At 43.4% G+C, this 23,067-nt stretch overlaps 1 protein-coding gene across 2 annotated transcripts; it reads right to left on the bottom strand.

Moving 5' to 3' along the window:
• Window positions 1-401: 401 nt before the first annotated feature.
• SEC22C (SEC22 homolog C, vesicle trafficking protein) lies at window positions 402-22,446 on the bottom strand. 2 transcript variants are annotated; one of them, XM_061997072.1, is made up of 8 exons: window positions 22,369-22,446; window positions 18,313-18,366; window positions 17,156-17,365; window positions 13,112-13,275; window positions 11,693-11,875; window positions 6,522-6,640; window positions 5,851-5,916; window positions 402-3,644 (listed from the first exon to the last, which is right to left on the bottom strand). In XM_061997072.1, the coding sequence occupies exons 3-8, from the start codon at window positions 17,335-17,337 to the stop codon at window positions 3,444-3,446; spliced, it is 915 nt and encodes a 304-aa protein (XP_061853056.1). In that variant the 5' UTR covers window positions 17,338-17,365; window positions 18,313-18,366; window positions 22,369-22,446; the 3' UTR covers window positions 402-3,443. The 2 variants fall into 2 exon arrangements, with proteins under 2 accessions (XP_061853056.1, XP_061853055.1); XM_061997071.1 differs by having other exon boundaries at window positions 18,269-18,366.
• Window positions 22,447-23,067: the final 621 nt, after the last annotated feature.

Here is a 23,067-nt window from a genome sequence, read left to right on the forward strand (position 1 = left end):
TATATACATATCTATAAATAGATTTATATAGTTCCACTGAAGAAATAGTCCCTTCTTCAGTGTGCTGATAGATTAAAACCATACCTAATGCTCCCTGAGCAAATAGAGGCAGTGTGCACCCAAGTAGGTTAGGTATCAGAGAGCACACTGACTCTGAAAAGCCACTCTGAGCTCATACTGCTAGTTCTGTAAGAGAGCACTTGCCATCACTCCAACAGCATCTGAGAACACTCTGATTTTGAAACTACTTGTTAGAGAGAAGAAACTGAGTTTATTCTTCTGAATCCTTTGAACGTTGCCCCATGAAACACTGAGGATGAACATGAACACGAAATGGTTAACCTACCTGATTTCCTATATACTCAGGTACTTCAAAGCTACAAATGAAGAAAACCATTACAAAAGAAAAAAGCCATTTATTAGGTCTATGTACATATATACATGCAAAATGATTTTATACACATTTACAAGGTTCAATTATTAATACAGTGCAAAAATGTCTAAAAAGGTACCAGCCCACCTTCTGCAAACTTAAAGAGATCTTTGGGAGAAAGAAAGAAAGGAAACAGAGCCACAGAAAATGATCAGCTTCATAAGGTGACTATGCTCTGCAAATCGTTACATTGATCAAGCTTATCCTTTGCCAACTTTCTTGTGCTGAGCCACTGGATGAGGAAAAGTTTCCAAAAGGCTTATCTTAACTGACAGAGTGAAGGAGATGCAATTCAAACTACATTAAACAGTTTGGAGCTGAACAAAAAGGGATGGAGTCCTGTGTGTGGATTTGATTCACTACAGGCATAAATCCCACGTTATGAGTCAGATTTTGTTTCCTCAAACTGCAAGTCATTCTCTTTTATTAAATCTTAAAGCACTGAGATCAAAGTAAACCATTCTGCTCCTCCTGTTGTTTCACCAGAAGGAAAAGTTTAACTGTATAAACACTACACAGATACAGAAGCCATTCAACATAGTCTGCCTCATCCCTGAATCACAACCCAAACCTACCGAGTGCACAGCTGTTAATGCACATGGAATAATCCAGGTAAAACTCATTTAGTTTATCCATATTACAGGGGCAAAATAGAAAACAAATGGAGGTTGCAAAGGGATTAAGACTAACAGCAAACCAGAGCTTTGTTCACTTAGCAGAAAAGATCTAGTCACATCCTCCATCTAATCCACAAAGCCAAAGAATAACTGACACAAAGGCAGAACTGAATGGAACCAAATGGTCTGGTTTGATTTCACTGAAACATTTTTGTGGGGAAAAAGGAAATGTTACACAAAAGCTGCATTTAATCATTATCTCCTCTAATTATGTTAATTACACCAGCTATGAGAGCACTTTGTGGTACTGCTCACTGCAGTAAAACATCACCTGGCATGGGGATGGGGTTGTTTTACCATACAGCTCAATACAAAGATGAGGAATAAATGCAAAGTAATGGCTCCCTGGCCTCATGCCCCAGTTGTGAATGCTCTGCATACCTTTAAGCTACAGCTTACAGGCCACCTTTACCCCAGCCTGCAGAGAAACTGCAAAGCTCTTTGGGACTCTTTAGCCTGCTAGAGGATACAAGTGGATGAGCTGGGATCAAGTGAAACTAGGACTGAACAGCATGGAAAGGGAAAGCTCATCAGTACCAAACCCCTCACATCTGTGGGGTCATTTGAGTGTCTTGAGCACAATGGTTGAAATCTGGCTTCATTTCTCCACTTACACTCTGGCAGAAAAGGGGGTTCATGACAGAAAAAACTATTTTAATCCTCTCTCATAGAATGGAATAGTGTTCCCTTATTCCTCCACTATTCTTACTAGAGTATTCCTCATAGAATGGTATTGTTACAGTAAATGGGCTAACATGGGATGGAAGAGAAATACCTACACTTCACTACTGGGTAAAGCTCTGGCACTAAGTCTCTTGATGGCCTAGAAAATGTAAGAGGCTGCCCATCAGTGCCACTGCTGCAGACAGCTGCATCACACAAGTGTTTCAAAGCTGCAGAAACACAGCTTTCTGGTCCAGCAGTGCACTGGTACTCGTGTTTGCATCATGAAAATTCACTGAGATGCGTGAAAGTGATTTTGTTAAGTGTTTCTGCAAACTCAGGAAGACAACTCTGCATCATGTTAACCCCTTTGCAACCACCAGAGGTAAAGACTATGAGAGAGGAAAAGAAATCTTTGGTGAGAGATGTCTGGTGACCAGAAAAGAGCTTCCTAAGAAAAAGGGAAAGAAAACCTAGGACCATACATCCACTACAACACACTTACAGTTCTCTACACCTTCTCAGTTTGAAACTCTACAATTCTCTAAGGAGAGTTGCATTGAAATGTTAGGTTGTTAACAATAATGCAGAAGTTATTCATGTATGTTCTAAAATGCCCATATGCACCTCCATCCACTACATCCAAGAACACCCAAGTGCAGCAGAGGTTAAGCATTTCAGTTCTTAAGTACTATACTCCAAAGTGCACACTCAGAAACTCACCTCAGTGTAATAACACCATTAACTAAAGGTGTTTCCTATAATAAAGAGAACCTGCTCTTGCTTTCCATTACTGGAGATTGTTTTCCACTCACCAGCTATAATTTTGTTTTTAAAAAAGGTGAAGGAGTCAGTGGCCTGTCACAAACAGGCTTGGAAGATTTATTACCCACACAGATCAAGAAAATATGGAATTACCCTTACATTAGGAGTGGCCTTAACCAAGGAAATAAGGGCCATTTGAGCTGAAAGATGGCTTATATTCACTTGGATTATTTTATGCTGCCTCAAGCATATTTGCAATTAACCAATGAGCACATACTTCACTACAATGTGCTGTTTAGCCAGGAGATATTTATAGCTTTAAAGGAGCCACAGCCTCTTCCTTTCCTTCAAAACCTACAAAAATTACCCTGAAGCTCATCCTAACAATTTCTTCCCACTGATATTGAACTCATCTAATCATGGCAAACAACTCCTTTACTTCCACTTATCAAGAATCTTGATGCTTGACAAATTACATAGACAAAAATGTTACCCCCCTCCCCACTTCATCTGCATTTTACTACACAATGTTCATGTTTTCAGAAGCATTGGTAGGGCAAGTCAGTGTCTTGCCAAACTGTTACAAAGCCAGTAAGGCAAACAGCAAAATGCTGTCTAGATGGTATCAGTCAAGGAGTAGAAGCCCATTTAAGGACAGCCTCCATCTGCTGATGATACCTGATAAGACCTGCCATGCACAATTACCACATGCCATGTTAAATACAACTCCATTCCTCACTGTATGTTTGACATCATTGCTGAATCCTACTTTACTTCAAGTTGCTTTGAAATACTCTCCTTGCAAAAACCGTTGTCACAGAGCTTTACAAATACCTCAACCTAGTTTTGGCCAGTTTAATGTAAAAAAAGTTGTAAAAATAGAGTAGCAAACCCCAAGTTCTTTGTCACACTCCACAGTCAGGCTGTTTCTCCACCAGTTGCCTTGTCAGGATCTGATAAGAAGAAAGAGATGCCACTCCTATGTGAAAGGCGATTTGCCAGAGGTTCCGTAACCCACACAAGTAAATGTTGCAAAAGCAAACCGAGACAAAGAGTACAAGTGTCTTCATCTTCCTTGTGGAGCTGTAGAACAGGTACAAGTGACACTACAAAAGGACCAGAGAGAGGGTGTTAGTGTTGAACTGTGTATGTAGAGACAAGAGACACAGCTGAGAACTGCTGGCATACTGCATCATGTGGATGTGTCTGCCATTGCACTCACCACTGAGAAGCTCAAAGCTCCCCTTCAATTCCTATGTCTGAAAGAAAAGGCAAAACTATTTCCCTGTTGAGGTGAGGGAGCCCTGGCCCAGGCTGCCCAGGGAGGGTGTGGAGGCTCCTTCTCAGGAGGTTTCCAAACCCACCTGGACACGTTCCTGACTTAGGTGGGACCTGCTTTGGCAGAGGGGTTGGACTGGATGATCTCTAAAGGTCCCTTCCAACCCCCACCATTCTGTGATTCCAAGTCCAAAAACTGAGCCAGTTTTCACAAACCACCTGCAATTTTTGCAGAACAAAGGCTCAGAAGCAGGAAAATGGCAACACCAAACCCACTTCTGCTTTATTTGTTCTTGTGGTAATTCAAAGACTTCATCCTCTAGACTAGACTTGGTAGAAAGACCATCATTTCTGTTAATAGGTCTAGCTGGGGTTTGGGGCTCTTCTTCCTTTGAAATTCAGGAACAGGTGGAACCCACTTGCTAAGTAAGTGTGAAGAGCAACAACCCTTACAGGAGAAAACTAAAAACTCACAAAGTGCTGGCAAAGGAGTTCCTTTTTTAACTCAGGCAGTAACAGATCAGGCTTTCTCACTTAAGGTCACAGTTTCCAACTGTGCTGATGACACAAGTAGAGATGAGCATGCAGAAAGCACTTCACATTTGAGCTCAATTTATGCACAAGTATTTTGTGAAGATAACTGCTACAGATCAAAAGGATAAGGGAGAACTGTTCTTTATTTAGCTTCTCTGACTTCAGGTACTAACTGCAAAAAAAAAGCAGGACAGAGCCTTTCTTCATAAGGAATGACTTGCATCAAGTATTCAGATCCAAATCACTTATCTCCACCTTAAAGCTCTGCAGAGGTGTCAGGAGGCTGAGGGACAGTACATTGTATCTATTGTGATATAATAAATAGCTTCTCTGCAAGTTTTAAATATCATAGATAAACAGAAGTCTTCAGATAGGAGCTCCCCAGACCATTAGCCAAGTGCAACAGAACTAAGCAATGAATACACTGTGGGCACTATGCTATTCCTTCTGTCAACTAGTAACACAACTACTACAGCTTCCTAAAACCTGGATATTTGGCAAACAACATATTGCCCTCAAGTTCAAGGTTGTGGATCACTGTTTTAGGCATTTAAGGAACCTGTCAAGAAGATCTCACTTGGAGAACACATTATTTTCCTCATTCAAACTCTTCTGCATATGAAGGTCAGAGAAAATAATCCATTAGGAAACAAATATGACACAAGTCAGGAGCCACGTTTGTGTCAAGAACTAAAAGTCATTTTTAATGTAAATTATAACATTTTTAACAATGTTGCTGTTCCACATTGTTTCTGTTCCTTTGGGAAACAAACCATCTTTGGCCTAGTACTCATTTATCATGCTCAGCCCCATTTGGTAGGTCACAACATGAAAGCACTGAAAAATATTGCAATGGCAATGTGCCAAGGGTCAAATTGTACCTTTAGCTGTATTTAATGATTCCATGATTAACTGTATAACTCAAGCTAGGAAAGGATTTGGAGCATGTCTCATATGAGGAAGGGCTGAGGGATCTGGGGCTGTTGAGCCTGGATAAAGGAAGGCTCAGGGGAGACCTTCTCACTCTCTACAACTACCTGAAAGGAAGCTGTAGTGAGGTGGGGGTCAGTCTGTTCTCCCTGGTAACAAGCAATAGAACAAGAAGAAATGGCCTCAAGTTACACCAGGGGAGGTTCAGGCCGGATGTGAGGAGGAATTTCCTTGCTGCAAGGGGTGTCAGGTATTGGAAGGGGCTGCCCAGGGAGGTGCTGGAGTCACTGTCCCTGCAGGTGCTTCAGAGCTGGGTGGATGTTGCACTGAGGGAAGTAGGCTGGTGGTTGATAGGGCTGGGACAGAGGCTGGACTCCATGAGCTTAAAGGGCTCTTCCAGTTGAAATGATTCTATAACTATGGTTCTATTTTTACTCCTTCACTGCAACACCTCAGAGGTAAGGCTGTAGCTAATAACCCAAATGTTCCTCTGCTTAGCTGGAAATTATTTTGTCTTGTATATCATAACACTAAATTAACCAGAAAGCATTTTATTTACAGTCAACATACCTGAAAAACACAGGCTAGAAAAAGCAGGAAAAAAGCTATCACATTTCCAATTCCTTCATGGTCCTCCTGTTTGGATTTAAAGAGGTGACAAACAGCTACAGTCAGGTACAGTTTTCACCAAGTACTGCTTGATATTTAACACGCTGTATTCCATCAAGTACCTCTCATCCCAGTTTATGTTGATTGACTAGTGTGAAACAGCAAAATCAATATCATTTGAATAAGGTACTAAAAATTGAGGCTGATGTGACAATTCCTGCTCAGTAAAACTGTGCCACAATGCAATTCAGGGCTTTTTTACCCTTCTGAAACTTGTTTACAGTTTCGTATTTGCATTTAAAATAGTTACACAAGAGCATCTAAAACAAAACACATGGATGGAAACAAACCCAAAACAACAAAATCCACACACAGCCTGGCAAGACTGAAATATTTCCCCACATTTTTATCTCCCTAGAAACGAACAAAATGGAATGTGCAGCAATATAGAACAAGACACATGAGGTCTGGCAGGTAAGCAATGAATCGTACCTTCCTCGGACAAACTAAATACTTCTGGTGGAAAGATGTTCTGCTTCTCTGAGAAGCAGAACAGCCACCCTTAATCTGGTTACTCAACTTATTCTCTCTCCCCTTGACTCATCTCCAGCTTTCAATTCAAGCAAGGTTACCTGAAATGAATACTCTGCTAGGTGAACTCCTCGGATGAGATTCAGAGCTCCGCACATGATGTTCAGAACAAGCGACAGAATGCCCAGGGGAGTCACAGGCTGCATTCGGTACGTAGGGACTAAAACAGGCAAAAACCAGATAAATTCAGCACTGTTCCTCTGAAACCTGTAACATGGGTTTTAAACATTTGCTAAACCTTTCATGCTTTCTCCAGAGAAGATCAATTATGAACAGAAACACCTTTTTTTTTGTTGCATTACACTGTTTAGTTCTTCAGACCTCTGGAAATCTACAAGAGCTCTGGAGTAGTTTTCAATCTCAGCAACACAATTTGTTCCTGAGACATGTGGCATTAATGTCTTCTTTTATGGTGCACATAGATATTCTTCAACTGTTTATTTCAGCAGATTAGCATACTTCACACTCTTCAGAGGTCAGTAGAAAAGCTAGAGGCTGTAAGTACCCCAGGAAAGCCAATTCTGACACCCATAAAAGCAAGACAGCAATGCAGCTCTTCCTCAACTGCTAATTCTGTATTTCTTCCCACTGACAGTTTGAGGGTTCATCCTAATATAGACAAATGTAATTTCACCTGCACAGTTTCCACACAGCATTTGGTGCCCTCATCAAGCAGTTGCCAGAATCCATCTGCAGCGGCCACGGACTTTGATTTCTGCCGCTAGAACAGTTGTTGTAGGAGTTGTCAAGATGATAGTACAATCACAGAGGAGAAACATCTGTGAGAGAACTGCTGCTGCTCTTACCTCTGGGCCCATCAGACTGACAGAACAAGGTCAACACTGGGGCCTAGGAATTCAAGTCAGTCTTTGAACCACAGTTTACAGATGGATAGCTTTCTGCTAGGCTGCACAGGTAGCAGCACATCACCTGTCTCTCTCCCACCACCATCACTACTACTATTTAACACCTACACACCCAAACACCATTTCTTTAGGATGTTGTGATACATATCTAACTAAAGCCAAAGCAATCCTTCTCAGTGTGTATGTAACTTTGGAATCTGCCACTTCTGATACAGGCTTTTGCTTGTCCAAAAGCTCATGTATTTCTTTTTTGCCCTAGCTCTACTAGCAAACTCAACAACCGACACCACACCTAGAAACTCACCTACATTTCATTCCCTCCCTGCCCTTGGATCACAAGTAGCACTCTCAGTGTAATAAAAGAAGGGTAATTTGCAGCTTAGGTGCCAAATTCAGATCCTTTCCTGCATCAACATCCATAAGATACAGGAGAGAACAAATGACTCCTCAAGAAGTCTCCCCAAGCCCTCACGATCTTCCGCCTCCTGTCCAGACATAGCCAATTCCTGACTCTTGGAGACAAGCTATGCAATACAGCAGAGATCATCTCTGGCTTTGTTTTAGTGACAGATGAAATACAATTAAGGAAAAACTCCTTCCCTGTTGAGGTGAGGGAGCACTGGCAGGGGCTGCCCAGATGAGCTGTGGAGTCTCCTTCTCTGGAGACATTCAAACCCAGCTGGATGAGCTCCTGTGTGATCTGCTCTAGGTGGTGCTGCTCTGGCAGGGGGGTTGCACTGGATGAGCTTTCAAGATCCCTTCCAACCCTTAAAATTCTGTGATTCTGTGAACAGGTTAAATATTGCAGTATTGCATGGTTTAAGATAGGAAAACACTTGTGTCTTCTCCTTCAAGACAAGATTTTGATAGATGGATGTAAAACTTTACTGCCAAATTTATACAGGGATATAAAGTATCTTTTATAAGTGCCTGTGTAATTAATTTACCTGGCATACACTCAAACCTCCATAATTTCATCTCCAAAGCAGCTGCAAAAGGAAATTGATTCATTCCATTTGATATATGACACATTATGTGGCATTACTTTACATTATTGTCACACACACGTTCGTGCAAATGAAATGCTGAAAGTCACCCAGTCATCCAAAGACAACTTCACTTCTCTTCTGCACAGTGAAATTTAAGGTCCAAACAGTGCCCTGAATAGCAGCTGTACCAGCACCTTTGCTCACTCACTGACCTGAGTATTCAGTTTCCTATTCTTTTGATAAATAATGGTGCAGCCAGGCATGTCTCTTGTGGCAATTTCACAATACAGGCTACTGCTGTTTTTTCTTCAGTTTCTAAACTTTTCTTCAGTTTCTAAAGTTTTCTTCAGAGGTGGCCAGTGTCTCTCAAACCAAGAAACATTATCAAGCATCTACTGTTCTTTGGAAAGGATGTTGCAAGCTATACATGTCAAAGAGTTTGCAGCCCCTAGGGAAGAACAATGCAAGTCTCAATATTCTGCTTCTGCAGGCTGAAAACCACATGGAATATTATATACAAGTTTTATGTACTGGTTTTAATCCAGTAGGATAAAAAGATTTGCTATCACAGATGCAGGGGAGATTCAGAGTTCAGATTCTGTGAAAAATGATCTTGAAGCTCTTTGCTGTGGAGCTTTATTTCTGCTGTATCATTCTGAGATTTAACCCACAAACTCAAATTCCACAAAACAAGTGAGATGGGTACTGCTAGGAAAAAAACTGTAAGGCTCCCTTGTGTGAATTCAATCATTTGTGTAAAGAGAATTTCATACTAGAATTGCTCATTACCTTAAACAAGGGAACAAGAAGCTACAAGCACCCTTAGTCCAAGGCAGCACAATTAAATGCTAAACGGGATCCAAACTGATTTCACTCTTCAAGTAGAAAAGTTGTGCCTAGAGTATAAGACTCATTAAGAAGATGTTTTGGGGACTGTGGATTATCTAGCACCCAGGAAAAATGCATCTGCAGGTTTGAACCTGTACAGAACAATTCTGTGAAAACAGCCTCACACAATGAAGAAATTGGAGCTTCTGCCTATAAAAGATTTTTTGAGCAGAAGCCTCTGGCTATTTAAGTGGAGACTGACACAAATGCCTGTACCAAGCTTCATTCTGTCTCTTCAAGGCATATCACAACAAGGGGTTGATAATGAGTCACATACTCAAAGCTCCAGATAAAGACAGCACCAGGAGCACAATAAAAAAATGAAATCAGACTCAAACATTTTAAGATAAAATATAAGCACACAAAAGAGAGAAGTGAGACATCTTCAAAGAATACCTTAAAAAGGGCTCTGTGAAGGACTCCCTGGATGCCTACAAGAGACTAAGAATGTTCATCAGCACAATGCTGCATAATTTAACAGCTTCCTAGAGGAAGAGCACAAGTTGTTCTTCTACTCCATAGAGCCAGTTCTGATGGGAATACTCTCCCTCTTCACACAAAGCTCCTTACACTTCACCTTTCTGTATACACACCCCACCATCCTCCAGAGCTGTGCTTGTATTGAGACACAAGGTGAGGCTTTTGCAAGAGCTGAGATTGTGAAGGTGGTGCTCAAGGGTACAATGCCAGCGTCTATGTAGCAAAAATTCGGATGGGTTTAGTTATCAAAGGAAGGAATCAACAGAAGAAAGAACTGTTCCTATATATACTAACCAGGACAAAATTGCCCTGCCTTTTTAAGCTCTTTTCACACTAAAAGGAAGAGCCAGGGGATGTGCTCACACATCTTAAAAGAAAACAGGAACTATCTACAAGCACGTAGGGAAACTGATGTTTTGATCAATCCCATGATTGATCTATCATCACTACAGAAGCAGACATGATTAAATCCCGCTCTCCTACAATCACAACACTTCAGTCAATGCTCAGAAAGTCTCTTGTATAGCAGAGGCAGAATATAAATAATATGGGAACAAACAGTATCCACACAGCAAAGTGGGATTCAGCTGGGAGGTAACGACAAGAGGAGAGACACGTAAGCCAGGAAAGCTGACTCCAGCTGAGGGAAACAGATGATCATAAACAGGATCCTTAAAACAAAGGCAGAACAATCTGTAAGAGTATCTGGGTTAGACCAGAGAGAACAGCCAGAAATACAAAGCCAGATGGAAAGCAAAAAAAGAAGCAATTAAGGATATGGAGGAACTGAAAATGTATTTCTGACCTGTGGACACAGACTAGCTTGCAAACACTTACTGGCACTGAAACTGTACACACTAGGGCAGAATTGCTAAGCCTTGTCACATCAGGAAAACTTTTCACCTTCAAGCATTTCAAAATCTGACTGATCAAATGTTTTCAGTTCTATCTTTCTCTTCTTTCTGGCTAATCTCTCTGTATTTTAATTTAAAATATCTGTGTCAAATTAGATTCCAGCTCATCCATCAGCAAATGATGCAACTGGAACTTAATTTTATTAGTGTTTCATAAGCCAAGAACAACAAGGAAAAAAAAAAGAGGAAATGCAAGCTCATGGTGCTCTAGATGCATTTAAATCACCATGCTAATATGATTCAAACAGGGATGTGGTTTAGTGGTGGACTTGACAGTATTATGTTTAGAGTTGTCCTTGATGATCTTAAAGGTCTCTTCCAAGCTAAATCATACTGATTCCATGATTTGATTTTGTAGAGGAAGTAGGCAGGACTACATAACTGAAACATAAATCACACGTCAGTTTTACAACAGATGGGTAGAGGTTAGTATTTCTAAAAGCAGGTAAATGTAAGTATTCATTACTAAAAAGCCCCTTGTCCAGCCTCTGTGAGTTGCTCATACAGACATACATATCCTCTCCTGGAATTTTAGTCAAATGCATTACATTTTAAAGACTAAGGTAAAAGAAGAAAGCAAAGAAGAGAGCACAATGTAAGATATAGTCTGGGTAGGGGAGTTTTACCCTCAGTTCCTATTCTTCTCATCTGTTCTTTCCTCAAAGATGAAGCAACTCACTCAGACTGTAATGATGTAGCTTCTGTGAGAGTTTGCAACCAGCAACGACTTATTGGAGCAATGACTTAATGTCACAGAAAATTTAGCAAGCAACTACTTTAAAAGCAGGAGAATTTCACATGGAAAATGCCAAGTCCAGTTACAACTGTCCATATAAACAAGCTGAACAAAAATCCCACTGTGATGAGTCCTTAAAGGCTCTGAGGCATACCTGCTATAATCTAAAGACCAAATGTTGTTTACCAGTCTAGAAAGGCAATCCTCCTTCTTGGGTTCCATCCATGTGATACACAGATAGCTCAGTACCAAAGGAACTGCTGCTGTTACATGTTTGCCTGTGGTTTGTAAAGTCAGGTTCAGGAAATCTACTGTCACCTGTGTGTAGTAGTAACTTACCAACCTCCACATGAACGCCTGTGTGCCCACCGTTGGCCATCCCATTCATCAGCTCTGTGTCCTCCAGTTTCAGCTGAACTGGGGGGTGAAACTTCAGCTCCTCCTCAACCTTCTCCCAGTTGGCCTTGTTTTGAGAGCCCCTCACACAGTTAAAATGGCATTTAACTTTCTGAATGATGTTATCTGAAACAATATAAACCCATGCCTCAGTTAGCTCTGAAAGGTTAAGTGCTTTAGAGAATTGTTAATCAAATCATGGCATTCTTTTTTGATTGTTTTTCATTTCTTCATTCCTTATTAGCTCCAGGTATAAATCTCTACCACTGGTTAGGAAACAAAAGCAACCTCTCCTAGGTTACTTCTCTCCCAAGCCCCAGATCTACATACAGATCACCTTGCTTCACCTCTTACACTTTAATTTTAATACCATTTGCAAGCAAATCCCTTCCCACAAATGTGGCTGCTGGTTTGACAGGAGTTGCACTGAGACCAAGTAGAGAATTTGACTACAAATTGCTCCCATCTCCAGAGCTGGAGTACCTCACTGTGGTACTGCTACTTCCTATTACTTGTGCAAAGATCTTGGCAAATTTGAGCCATTTCAAATGCTTGAGAAAAGAAAATGCAGAAACATGTATTTTACTAAGACAGCCTCAAGCAAAATCAGTATCATGAAGATGTTACACTAACTAGACGACTTGCATAGGTTGACCACAGCTACTACTGGATGTGATACATTTGGAATAGCTTGAGCATGACTTATGAGACTGCACAGGAGGAGGTTAGGTTGTGTTAGAATACACAGTGATATAAGCATTCCTTAGTGAATAATCCTGTGTTTTACCTTAAACCAGCCTGCTATCATTACCTGTAACTACCAGGCAAAAGGCCAAGCTCTTAGCCATCAAATTCATTCTGGGTCCAAACACGGGAAGAAGAAAAAAAAACCCAAAACAGTAACAAAATGGAGTAGAAAGAAAAGGATGGGGGAGTCTTTAAGAAGAGCCTTATGCAATTATATGAGGTTAAAAAAGAAACACCAGGCATGGTTATGAGCATTATGTGAATCTAAGTTACACCAGAAGCTGCCCATAATAACCTCTTCTGTCTCCCTTCCTTCCTGTACCCATCTGTCTCCCCTTGTCAGAATTCTTTTACATTAGAAGTGGTTTAGATGGGCATTTCTTTTTCTTCTGTGCTTGTTTATCAATCATCACAGCATTTTGTTCATCTATTATATGGCCCCTTAGGAACTGTAAAAACTAATAATCTGTTTAATGCAATTACAAGATCTCCCACACATGCATATGCACATACACAAATTCTCTCTCATCATCAGGTTTTGGCCAGGAGACATTGTTTAACACCACAAAAGTAGCAGACACGGTGTTCTTACTATTACAGAACAAAGTTACAAACCAAATTCAAGAAAAGCATATGGTCTGGAAGCTAAACTGATGCTTGTTGTATCATAGGAAGCAGCAAATTCCCACTGAAGCTCCTCGAGGAAGCAGAATGCCATGATGGTTGAGTAATTGCTGGAACAGATTGCCATGCAGGCAATATCCCCAGAAGAAAGGAAACTGAAATAGAAAAAAAAGGCAACATCAACTTAAAAAGGTGAAGAGAGTCATGCTGAACATGACAAATAGCTCAGTTTAAGTCTGAAAACAAAATACACAGACTTGTAGTGATTTTGCCTGGGCCAGGTTTGTTTTGGTAGCAGAGGGGCTACAGGGGTGGCTTCTTTAAACAAAGAGTTGCCAGAAGCTTCCCCTGTATCTGACAGGGCTCATGCCAGTCAATTTTAAGGTGGACCCACTGCTGACCAAGGCCTGGCCAATTAGTGACTGAGGTAATGTCTCTGTGAATAAGGTATTGCAGAAGGGGAAGAAGTTGCTGGGCAGTTGCTAAACTGCAGCAGCAACAGGGAGTGAGAATGTGAAAGCATCTCTGCAGACACCAAGGTCAGTGGAGAAGGAGGGGGAGGAGGTGCTTAGGCACTTGAAGAAAGTCTCCCCTGTGACCTGTGGTGCAGCCCATGGTGAGGCAGCTGTGCCCCTGCAGCCCATGGAGGCCACTGGGCAGCAGAGACCCGCTGGCAGCCCGTGGAGGACCCCACGCCGGAGTGGGTGGAAGCCTGAAGGAGGCTGTGACTCCATGCAAAGCCCATCTTGGAGCAAGTTCCTGGCAGCACCTGGGAGCCCATGGGGAAAGAGGAGCCCACACCAGAGCAGGTTTGCTCTGTGATCCTTTGAGGGACTCACACTGAAGCAGCTGGTACCTGAAGGACTGGTCTCCCATGGATCACCCACATTGGGGCAGGGTGTAAGGAGCTGCCCCTGTGAGAGGCCCCATGCTGGAGCAGTTCATGAAGAACTGTATCCCATGGGAAGTACCCACGTTGGAGCAGTTGGTGAGGGACTGTCTCCTCTGAAAGGGACCCCACATTGTAGCAGTGGGAATTGTGAGGAGGCCTCCCCCTGAGAAGATGCAGCGGCAAAGTCCATCTGTAATAAAAAAGTCGCAACTCCATCCCCCGTCCCCTGCGCTGCTGGAGGGGACGAAGGTGAGTCCTGGGAAGATGGATGGTGGGAAGTGTTTTAAGATTTGGTTTTATTTATCATCTCCCTGTTCTGATGGTTCATTAATAAATCAAACCTTTGGTCCCCATGTTGAGTCTGTTCTGCCCATGACACTAATCCCTGAGTGACCTCCCTGTCCTTATCTCCACTCACAACCACTAGTTATATTTCTCTCTCCCCTGTCCAGTTTAGGGAGAGTGACAGAACGACTTGGTGGGAACCTGGCACCCAGCCAGGGCTAAACCACCACAAGAGTGCACTGGAAGAGCAGATTGCAAAACATACATCATTTGCACTGATGTAATAGTCCTGCAGCCCCTGCAGATCTAGCAGTTATTCTTGGCTCATTCAACGTGCCTTTGCATACTAAAGATCAAAATACAGATTTCATTCAATTGCTGCATCAGTAAAAATTTAGGACACAACTTCTCAAGCTGGCCTTGTACCGTGTCAATAAGAAAAGAGATGGCCAGAAAACATCACAGGTGAGGAGGTTTTGAAAGAAAACACAGTGGCACTGCACAAGCAAAAGGAGAAACAAGCAATCTGGTTCACAAGAAGCAAACAGATGTATTCCTTGCTCCCTCTGAACACAGTAACTTCATATTGACAGCAAGATATATTTGTTAACTTGCATAAATCAAGATATTCAAACACTGCCACTGCTAAGTCATCCATTAAAAAAGATGAGTTTGTATCAGAAACAGGGCAATAAAAATTCTACTCCAAAGTAGAGCCTAACACCAAAGTCCTCCAACACCAAAGGCATCTTTCTGCAGAAGTTTCACCTTGCAAATGACCAAAAAACCTTTTAAGAAACTTAATAGGGGATTCATCTGCCCAAAATGTAGGTGTGTACTTAAGGAGGAAATAAATCACTCTAGTGTTTGTTAAATAAGATGGGGGTGAGGGCACCTAGTTCAGTTGTCAGCACTCATAAAGTAGACAGGTGAACTTCCACAATCCTCACCATAACTAGGGGTTTGTAGCTATCACCGAGAGAGAACTGAGGGAATCTTCCCTCACAGGTTAGCCATTTCTTAGCAATCAATCAGTATAAACACAAAGGTCTGAAGCTGAACAATTACTCTATTTTCTCTCTTTTCTCCTAGTTATATCTTTCATCCCTCTCCTACAGAAATACTTATGGCTTCTATTTTACCTCTGTACTACATATTTGGGATTTATGGTTTTCATTAGCCTTGCTACACCAGATACATTCCCCAAATTCCTTCTGTCCCCAGCTCACAGCTGAGGATCAACACCATGCCTGCATAAAACTCTCATTTCCCACTTGTCAATAATTTATGGCCTTTTTGCCACGTATCTGTTTACACTCTCCTCATTTCAGAGCCAGACTCAGAGCTGCTTCTGTAGACACTACAGAAGATTAAAAGCTGCAGAACACGTTACCATTAAAGTGCAAAGTTTGCTTTGAGGGAAACAGAATTAAAATGCTAATCTCTGCTTTTCCAAATGATTTGGTTTGAAGTTCATGTGTCCCCTTTCTTCAATCATTCCCCAAAAAAGAGATACTTCAGTTTTAGCTCAGGATCACTTATCTGTTAGCTAGAAATGCAACCACAAGCTAAAACTCATTTTTAGAACTAAACTAAAATCAATAGTGAATGAAAATTCTCATCTTTGAATTATAATAGTAAAAGAAGCAAATCCATTTCCAATAAATCAAAGCAAGTATTCAACATTTCTCCACACTGGGTATTGTCAGTATGCTTCAGGCTTCCTCAAAACACACCCATCAGCCAGAGCTTGTAGAGACTTGAATCCTGCTGGTATTCAGAAAATGGAGTGGGCAGCAGGTAGGAGGGAGTCAGGGTAGTTCTGCACAAGCCAGAGTCAGAACTGCAGGGACCTGAAAGGAGCCATCAGCAAGACTTGACAGTCCCTGAAGAAAAGGGTTTGAGGTTCAGACTGAACTAATTCATCAGGATGCCATCTCAGAAGGAATTTGTAGAAGTTCAAGGTACCCCAATGGCTAACAGTAACAAGTACTGCCCATCAAGCAGAAAGCATTTGCTACAAAACATGACACGTAAATGAAGCAACTTTAACACATGCTTACTAAATTGAGCTGTGTGGCTGAAAAAGAAGGTTTCAAAATACTGGAGGTTACAATCTAGACATGTATGATGAGATTTCAGACTGGTGTTAGGCAGTTGTTGTGGTTCTGTGTGGCCAGGTTTTGGTAGGGGGGATGGCTACAGCAGTGGCTTCTCTACACAGAGCTGTCAGAAGCTTCACTTGTATCTGACAAGGCCAGTGTCACTCAATTCTAAGATGGACCCAACTGTGCAATTAGTGATTGAAGTAACATCTCTGTGAGTAAGAAGTTGCTGGGTAGATGCTGAACCGCAGCAGAGCTGAGTGAGACCATCTCCACAGACACCAAAGTCAGTGGAGAAGGATGTGGGGCGATTCCTCTGTGACCTATGGTGCAGCCCACAGTGAGGCAGCTGTACCCCTGCAGTCCATGGAGGCCACAGGGGAGCAGAGATCCACTCACAGCCCGTGGAGTACCCGACGCTGCAGAGGGTGGATACCTGAAGAAGGCTGTGACTGTTTTGATAGTTCATTAATAAATCAAACCATTCCTCCCCAAGTCTGGTTTGCCCATGATGCTAATTGCTGAGTGATCGCTCTGTCCTTGACTCACAAGCCCTTTATTATACTTCTCTCTCCCTTGTCCAGTTGAGGAGGAGTGATAGAATGGAGTGATAGTGGGCATCTGGCACCCAACCAGGGCTAAACCACCACAGCAGTATAGAATACACCTAATCCTTCAAGTTCAACTAAGCCCCAGGACAATCATTTCAAGAATTAAAGTCAGAAAAACAACCAAGCAAAAGCAGGTTCTTACTGTATGCTGAGGTCACGTCCTTTTGCTGTGCCTCGGCTTGGATACTGTGCCAGGATTGAGGATAATGCCTTTAACCTCTTTCTGCATTCCAAAAAGTCTTGGTTGAGATGAAAATCTGTGGAGGCTGACAGGGGAAGGCCATCCCTCACCCGCACCACACAGGCAAAGAAGATCATGGACATTCTCCACTGGAGTACTCATGAGGACAACCTGGAAACGAAATGCTTTGCTTAACAGATCTGATATTAGTTACTTACAATCCAATAAGCTAGCCAGAAACATGGGAAGAGTTTATTCACCAATGCTAGTGAACAGTGTCTCTTGTAACAACACTGCTATTAAAAGGGAATCAAACTGTCCTCAGAGGTCACAGTTATCAGCCCTACCTCCATAGCTGGAAAGGTGGTGGAACAAGTCATCCTCAATGTTTTTACTAAACATGTGAAGGAAAAGATGGTTATCAGGGGGAGTCAACATGGATTCACAAGGGGAAGTCCTGTTTGACCAACCTGATAGCCTTTGACGAGGGCATAACTGGCTGGCTAGGTGAGGGGAGAGCAGTGGATGTCATCTACCTTGACCTCAGCAAGGCTTTTGACACTGTCTCCCATACCATCCTCATCAGAAAGCTCAGGCAGTGTGAGTTGGATGAGTGGAGGGTGAGATGGATGGAGAGCTGGCTGAATGACAGAGCCCAGAGGGTGGTGATCAATGGCACAGAATGGAGTTGGAGGCCTGTGGCCAGTGGAGTTCCACAGGGATGGGTTCTGGGGCCAGTCTTGTTCAACATCTTCATCAACCACCTGGATGAGGGGACAGAGGGACCTTCAGCAAGTTCCCTGACGACACCAAAATGGGAGCACTGGCTGATTCTCCAGAGGCTGTGCTGTCATTCAGAGTGTACCAGGCTACCCAGGAGGATGTGGAAACCTTCTCTGGAGGTCTTCAAATCCCACCTGGACGCATTCCTGTGTGATCTGATCTAGGTGGAGCTGCTTCTGCACGAGGGTGGGCTGCACTAGCTGATCCCTAAAGGTCCCTTCCAACCCCTACCATTCTATGATTCTATGAACAGGTCAAAATCTCACATGAAAAGTTATTCTTGGGATTTACCTGGCACATTCAGAACACATGAGAGATCTGTCCTTCAGACATACCATGAGTATCCAGTGCAAGATGTTAGAAGACTAATGCAGCAGCTCACATAATCTCTGAAAGATAACCATAACAAACATTTTAGAAAACTAACGATCTATATTATATATATTTACAGCTTCAGATCTGCCACACAGTGGGTAAACACATCCTAGAAAGTATTTTGCCCAAAGGAAAACAAACAACTCATTTTCTTATCTAATAGATCAACTCCTAAATGCACTGAGACTATGAAATGATAGGAAAAAATATTTCTGATGCCCCAACCATTCTTAAATTATTCTAGCTTCCTGTAAAACAGCAGCTCTAAATCTCCAGTTTAAGTCAGCACAAAAAAGGCAAAGAAAATAAAACCTCCCCTGATGCAACTTGAAACTGTTTCCTAAATGTTCTATTATTTGTTACTGAAGAGATCAACCCTCACCTCACTACAGTTCCCCTTGAGGTAGCTGTAGAGTGCTCATGTCTCCTTTCACCCTCCTCTTCTCTAGGCTAAACATCCCCAGCTCCCTCAGCCACTCCTCATAAGACCTGTTCTCTAGACCCTTCACCAGCTTTGTTGCTTATCAGTTGCCCATCAGAGCGTTTCTCTGTTCTCCTGTGAAAGATCTGGTATCATTCACCGTCAGGCAGATTTCCAAATGAAATGCCAGACTTCACTGGAGGAATAGTCAATGCTTGGAGAATACACCTGCTATGACACACTATCAGACTATCAACTATCACTGCTCTATTCATCCAAAAGGCTTGATTTTGATTTGTTTATGCCTACCTGCCTATCAAGTGGTTAGTTTTGCTGCCTGAGGACATGAGGCTTACACAATCAAGCTGTAATTGCAAATGGGATAGTTATCTTCTGTGCCTTTTGGTTTGTGATGATAGGCAAACATATAAAAGTAATGTACATTCCCAACAGAGAGAAGAGGTGATGCAGTGACTCAAATCTAACAGAGAGCATGTGAGCACAACCTCAGGGCACAACACGTGGAAATGCATTCACCGGTTCTGCTTCTTACAGAGCTCCCATTTACATGGTCCAAAGGAATGATTGCATCACTACCCCCCTACTCTCAAACAGAGCAAAAAGGTGTGAGATTTGAGAACAGCACCTGTAAAGGCTTCTGAAGAGCTTTAAAAAAAACCCAAACAACTTTTTCTTTATTGAGGGGTTTACTTGAAATGTAGCAGAGGTACAGCTAAAAGAAGCAAAAGCCAACATCACCTCTAAAGCCTAAAAACAAATTCATGCAACTGACTCACCTGTTTTGTGTTTAACTCTTACCATCAAACAGCTATCACTCAGACCCATTTAGCCCTCTCCTTTCCTTTTCCACATTCTCCTGCCTCTGGCACTGCACTTCAATAAGGCTTTGGGGTTTTTTTTTTTTGCCTTTACCACAAGCCTCTTGTCACTTGCACATCAGTGTTTTGTGCCAAGGGCAAATAACAGTCACTAACATCACTTCCCTTGAAAATTTAATTACTTGCAAGTCAATCTTGCCACATCACCAGCAAGTGAACACATACTATCACAACTTACTAGACTGTCCAACGTGTGCACACAACCAAGTCAATCTATAACTTTACTGTTTCAGACAGACCTACCCTTTCCTCCTCCAGTCTCTATTTGCACACGACTAGCAGCCCAAAGTGTCTGCAACTGACCTTACGTGGCAGGCCTTTGAACTCAAGTCCTGAACTTTGACAATGTACATGTGTCTTCTGATTAAGCAGAGAGCAAATCTTGTGGTATTCAGAAATCTTGTGGTATGTCAGGCCACCTATTCTACTGGCACAAAGCAGGCAAAACCTTGAGAAACATCTTAAACAACTGTTTCAGAAGAACAAGTTACGATTTATGACTGAACTACACAAATCCTGTGTTTTCATTATCTGAGGCATCTGTACAACACTTCAGCAGGGAAAAAAAAAGCTCTTTAGTGTAAGACTCATATAACAGTATTTATTTACCAGTCTTATAACAAACAAGAATCTTCAGGGTATGCCCACAGTAGGCAGCTAAGAAGCTACCTGAAGCATAGTTCCTCCATCCCTCGCTTCCTAAGTAGCAGCCAACTCTCCCCATTGACTATGCAGGGATTATTAAGGCAGTCTTAATCAGACCTCTTACACTTTACTACACAGTTACATAAGCTCCTTCAAATAAGATTAGACCCTATTCACAAGTGCCACATTTCTCCAAATGCTAGACAAACTCCTGCCTTATTGTCTGTACGGAGAAAACAATCTACTCCAAAGGCTAGGAGAGCAAATGCAAACCAGTACATAGTTCATGAGGGGAATTAATTTGATTTCTTGAAGACTGGTGATTTTATCTAACCATCAAAAGCAGAAAGCTTCCTTCTAAGCATGGCATAACACTAACAAGGAATGTCTTGTTACCAGCATCTCTCTCAAGCGTTTGTCTTCTCTCCCTTTTCAGAGCCACACTTCTGTTCCTTCTCGAGGTTGCACATGGGATAGTTTCAACCCCAACAACATCCAACTACTTTGTCAAGTTCTGATTTCCATATTGAAAGAGAAGCATAAAGCTCTAGTGAATGTTACCACAGTCCAGGAGGCTCCTGAAGCAGCCTATGAAGTTTTGTGTACACATGATGGCTTGATACACGATCGCAACTATTGCAACTAACGCATCTTTCCTCGAGCTTCAGAGGAAGTCACAGACAGCTACAAGTTGGATGCCAGAATACAAACAAAAGAGATTCATTTTGACTCAGTCAAACACAAAATATTTCACAGAGCTGCAGCTCAAGTGCTGGCTTCAGTCTCAACCAACAAGACACATGGTTTACAAGAGAAAGTTACTATTTCTCTGCAGGACCATAAGGTGGATTTTATCCTCTTCTCACATATACAAAGAGGCAAATGTGAAATGCTGTTAAATTTCTCATCTTCTAAGACTGCAGTAACTGTACCCATCTGTTCTCCCTCAATGCTCTCAGTGCTGACCAAGCTACTGCTATCACAGACCCAAAGTGCAACAAGAGTCCTTCTCCCTTCAGCAGTGAATTAAAACCAAAAAGCAAACTGGAAGCATGATGCTACCTCAACTTTTAAAACAGTATTTGTGGATGTCAACAGCCTATAGGCTCCTACAAACCCCACCTCCCAAACATGTGCTTGCCCTCACTAATCCATATCCTGAAGCCTCCTAAAGCCCACCAGCTCATCTCTGCCCCTTCACTGGCCCCCATAACTAACAACCCTTCCAGCTTCACTCACTGAATTTTACATACCTAAACTCTATTCCTTCCTCTTTCCCCTCACATTAAGCATCACAAAATCGCCAAAAGCACCCCTTTCCCACACTCTTCAGTAAACCCAGACACTTCGACAGTCAACCACCTTGTCAGGGCACTCGTTCATACTGGTAAGTCTCCCCACAAGCACTCAGACTCCCCCAAATCTTATCCCCATCCCTCGCCCCTGCACCTCTCAAGCGCTACAAGGAACCCAGAAACTCTATAAGACAAGATCCCCATCCCAAACACACACATCACTCCTTCTCATCCCCATCACCTCCCCCAAGACCCCAATTCCCCTCATTGCCTCCCTCTAATCCTCTCAAACACCGCAAGGAATCCACAAACCCAGCAACAATAAGACAGGATCCCCACCTCAACACACACATGCATATCACCCCTGCTCAGCCCATCCCTCAAGACCCCAACTCCCTGCACTCCTCTCAAGCACCATAAGGGATATACAAACGCAATGTCCATAAAACAGGATCCCCATGCCCAACACATACACATCACCTCTGCTCACCCCATCCCTCAAGACCCCAACTCCCCTCAAGCACCCCAAGGAACCCACACACCCAGCCGCACACCCTCACATTACCCCTGCCACCCTCTCTCCCCCGGCTCACTCCCTCAGGGCCCATCCCTCCCCTCACACTCCTCCCAGCGTCAAACACACCCCCCTCACACCCCACCTCGGCTCAGCCCCGCCCCCAGGGGCCCAGAAGAGAACGGAGGAAGGAGCACAAGCAGCAGCAGCCCCCTCCCCTGCCCCCCGCCGCCACCGCTCACCTTCCGCCGGGCCTGTCCCAGCGCGGCCGCCCCACAACGAGGCGCAGCCCAAGCCGCCCCGCCCGCTTCCGCCCACAGACGCGGCGGCAGAGTGGCGGCGGCGCGGGGCACGCCGGGACGGGGGAGGCCGGCGGTGGCGGGGCCGGGGCCGGGGCAGGAGCCGGGGCCGGAGCCGGAGCCGGAGCCGAGGCGGAACGGGAGCGCACATCGCGGTAGCGAGGGCCACGGCCAGGCCCGGCCCAGCATGGCACGGCCCAGCCCGGCCCGGCATTGCACGGAGCGGCACGGCGAGGCCCTGAGGAACGCCGCGGTCGTCTCGGACCTGCCCCCAGAAGAGGGGGAAACGATGGGGTTCCTGTGCAGGTGCTTCAGGAGGAGCTCTGCTGCTGTGCGTCCCAGGTGAATGATGGATGTTTCTCTGTAGGAGCTGCTGCAGAACATGAACTGGGATTCACAAAATGGTGGGGGTTGCAAGGGACCTCCAAAGATCATCCAGCCCCATCCCCTGCTACAGCAGGTTCCCCTCGCTCAAGGGGCACAGGAACGTGTCCAGGCAGGTTTGGAAACGTCCCAAGAAGGAGCCTCCACACCCTCCCTGGGCAGCCTGGGCTCCCTCACCTCAGCACCAAAAAGCTTTCTCCTTTCCAGTGGAACTTCCCACATTCCAGCTCATGCCCCTTACCCCTTGTCCTGTTGTTG

Source organism: Colius striatus, chromosome 5 (genome assembly GCF_028858725.1).
Source record: "Colius striatus isolate bColStr4 chromosome 5, bColStr4.1.hap1, whole genome shotgun sequence".
Classification (NCBI taxonomy): Eukaryota; Metazoa; Chordata; class Aves; order Coliiformes; family Coliidae; genus Colius; species Colius striatus.

Excerpts from the sequence above, each read along its gene's own strand:
- SEC22C (XM_061997072.1), bottom strand. The coding sequence starts at position 17,337 with ATGTCCATGATCTTCTTTGCCTGTGTGGTGCGGGTGAGGGATGGCCTT. Across the intron at positions 13,276-17,155 it reads GGACGTGACCTCAGCATACA|TTTCCTTTCTTCTGGGGATA; the intron begins GTAAGAACCTGC and ends TTTCTATTTCAG. Across the intron at positions 5,917-6,521 it reads TAGCAGAGTATTCATTTCAG|GAGGACCATGAAGGAATTGG; the intron begins GTAACCTTGCTT and ends AAATCCAAACAG.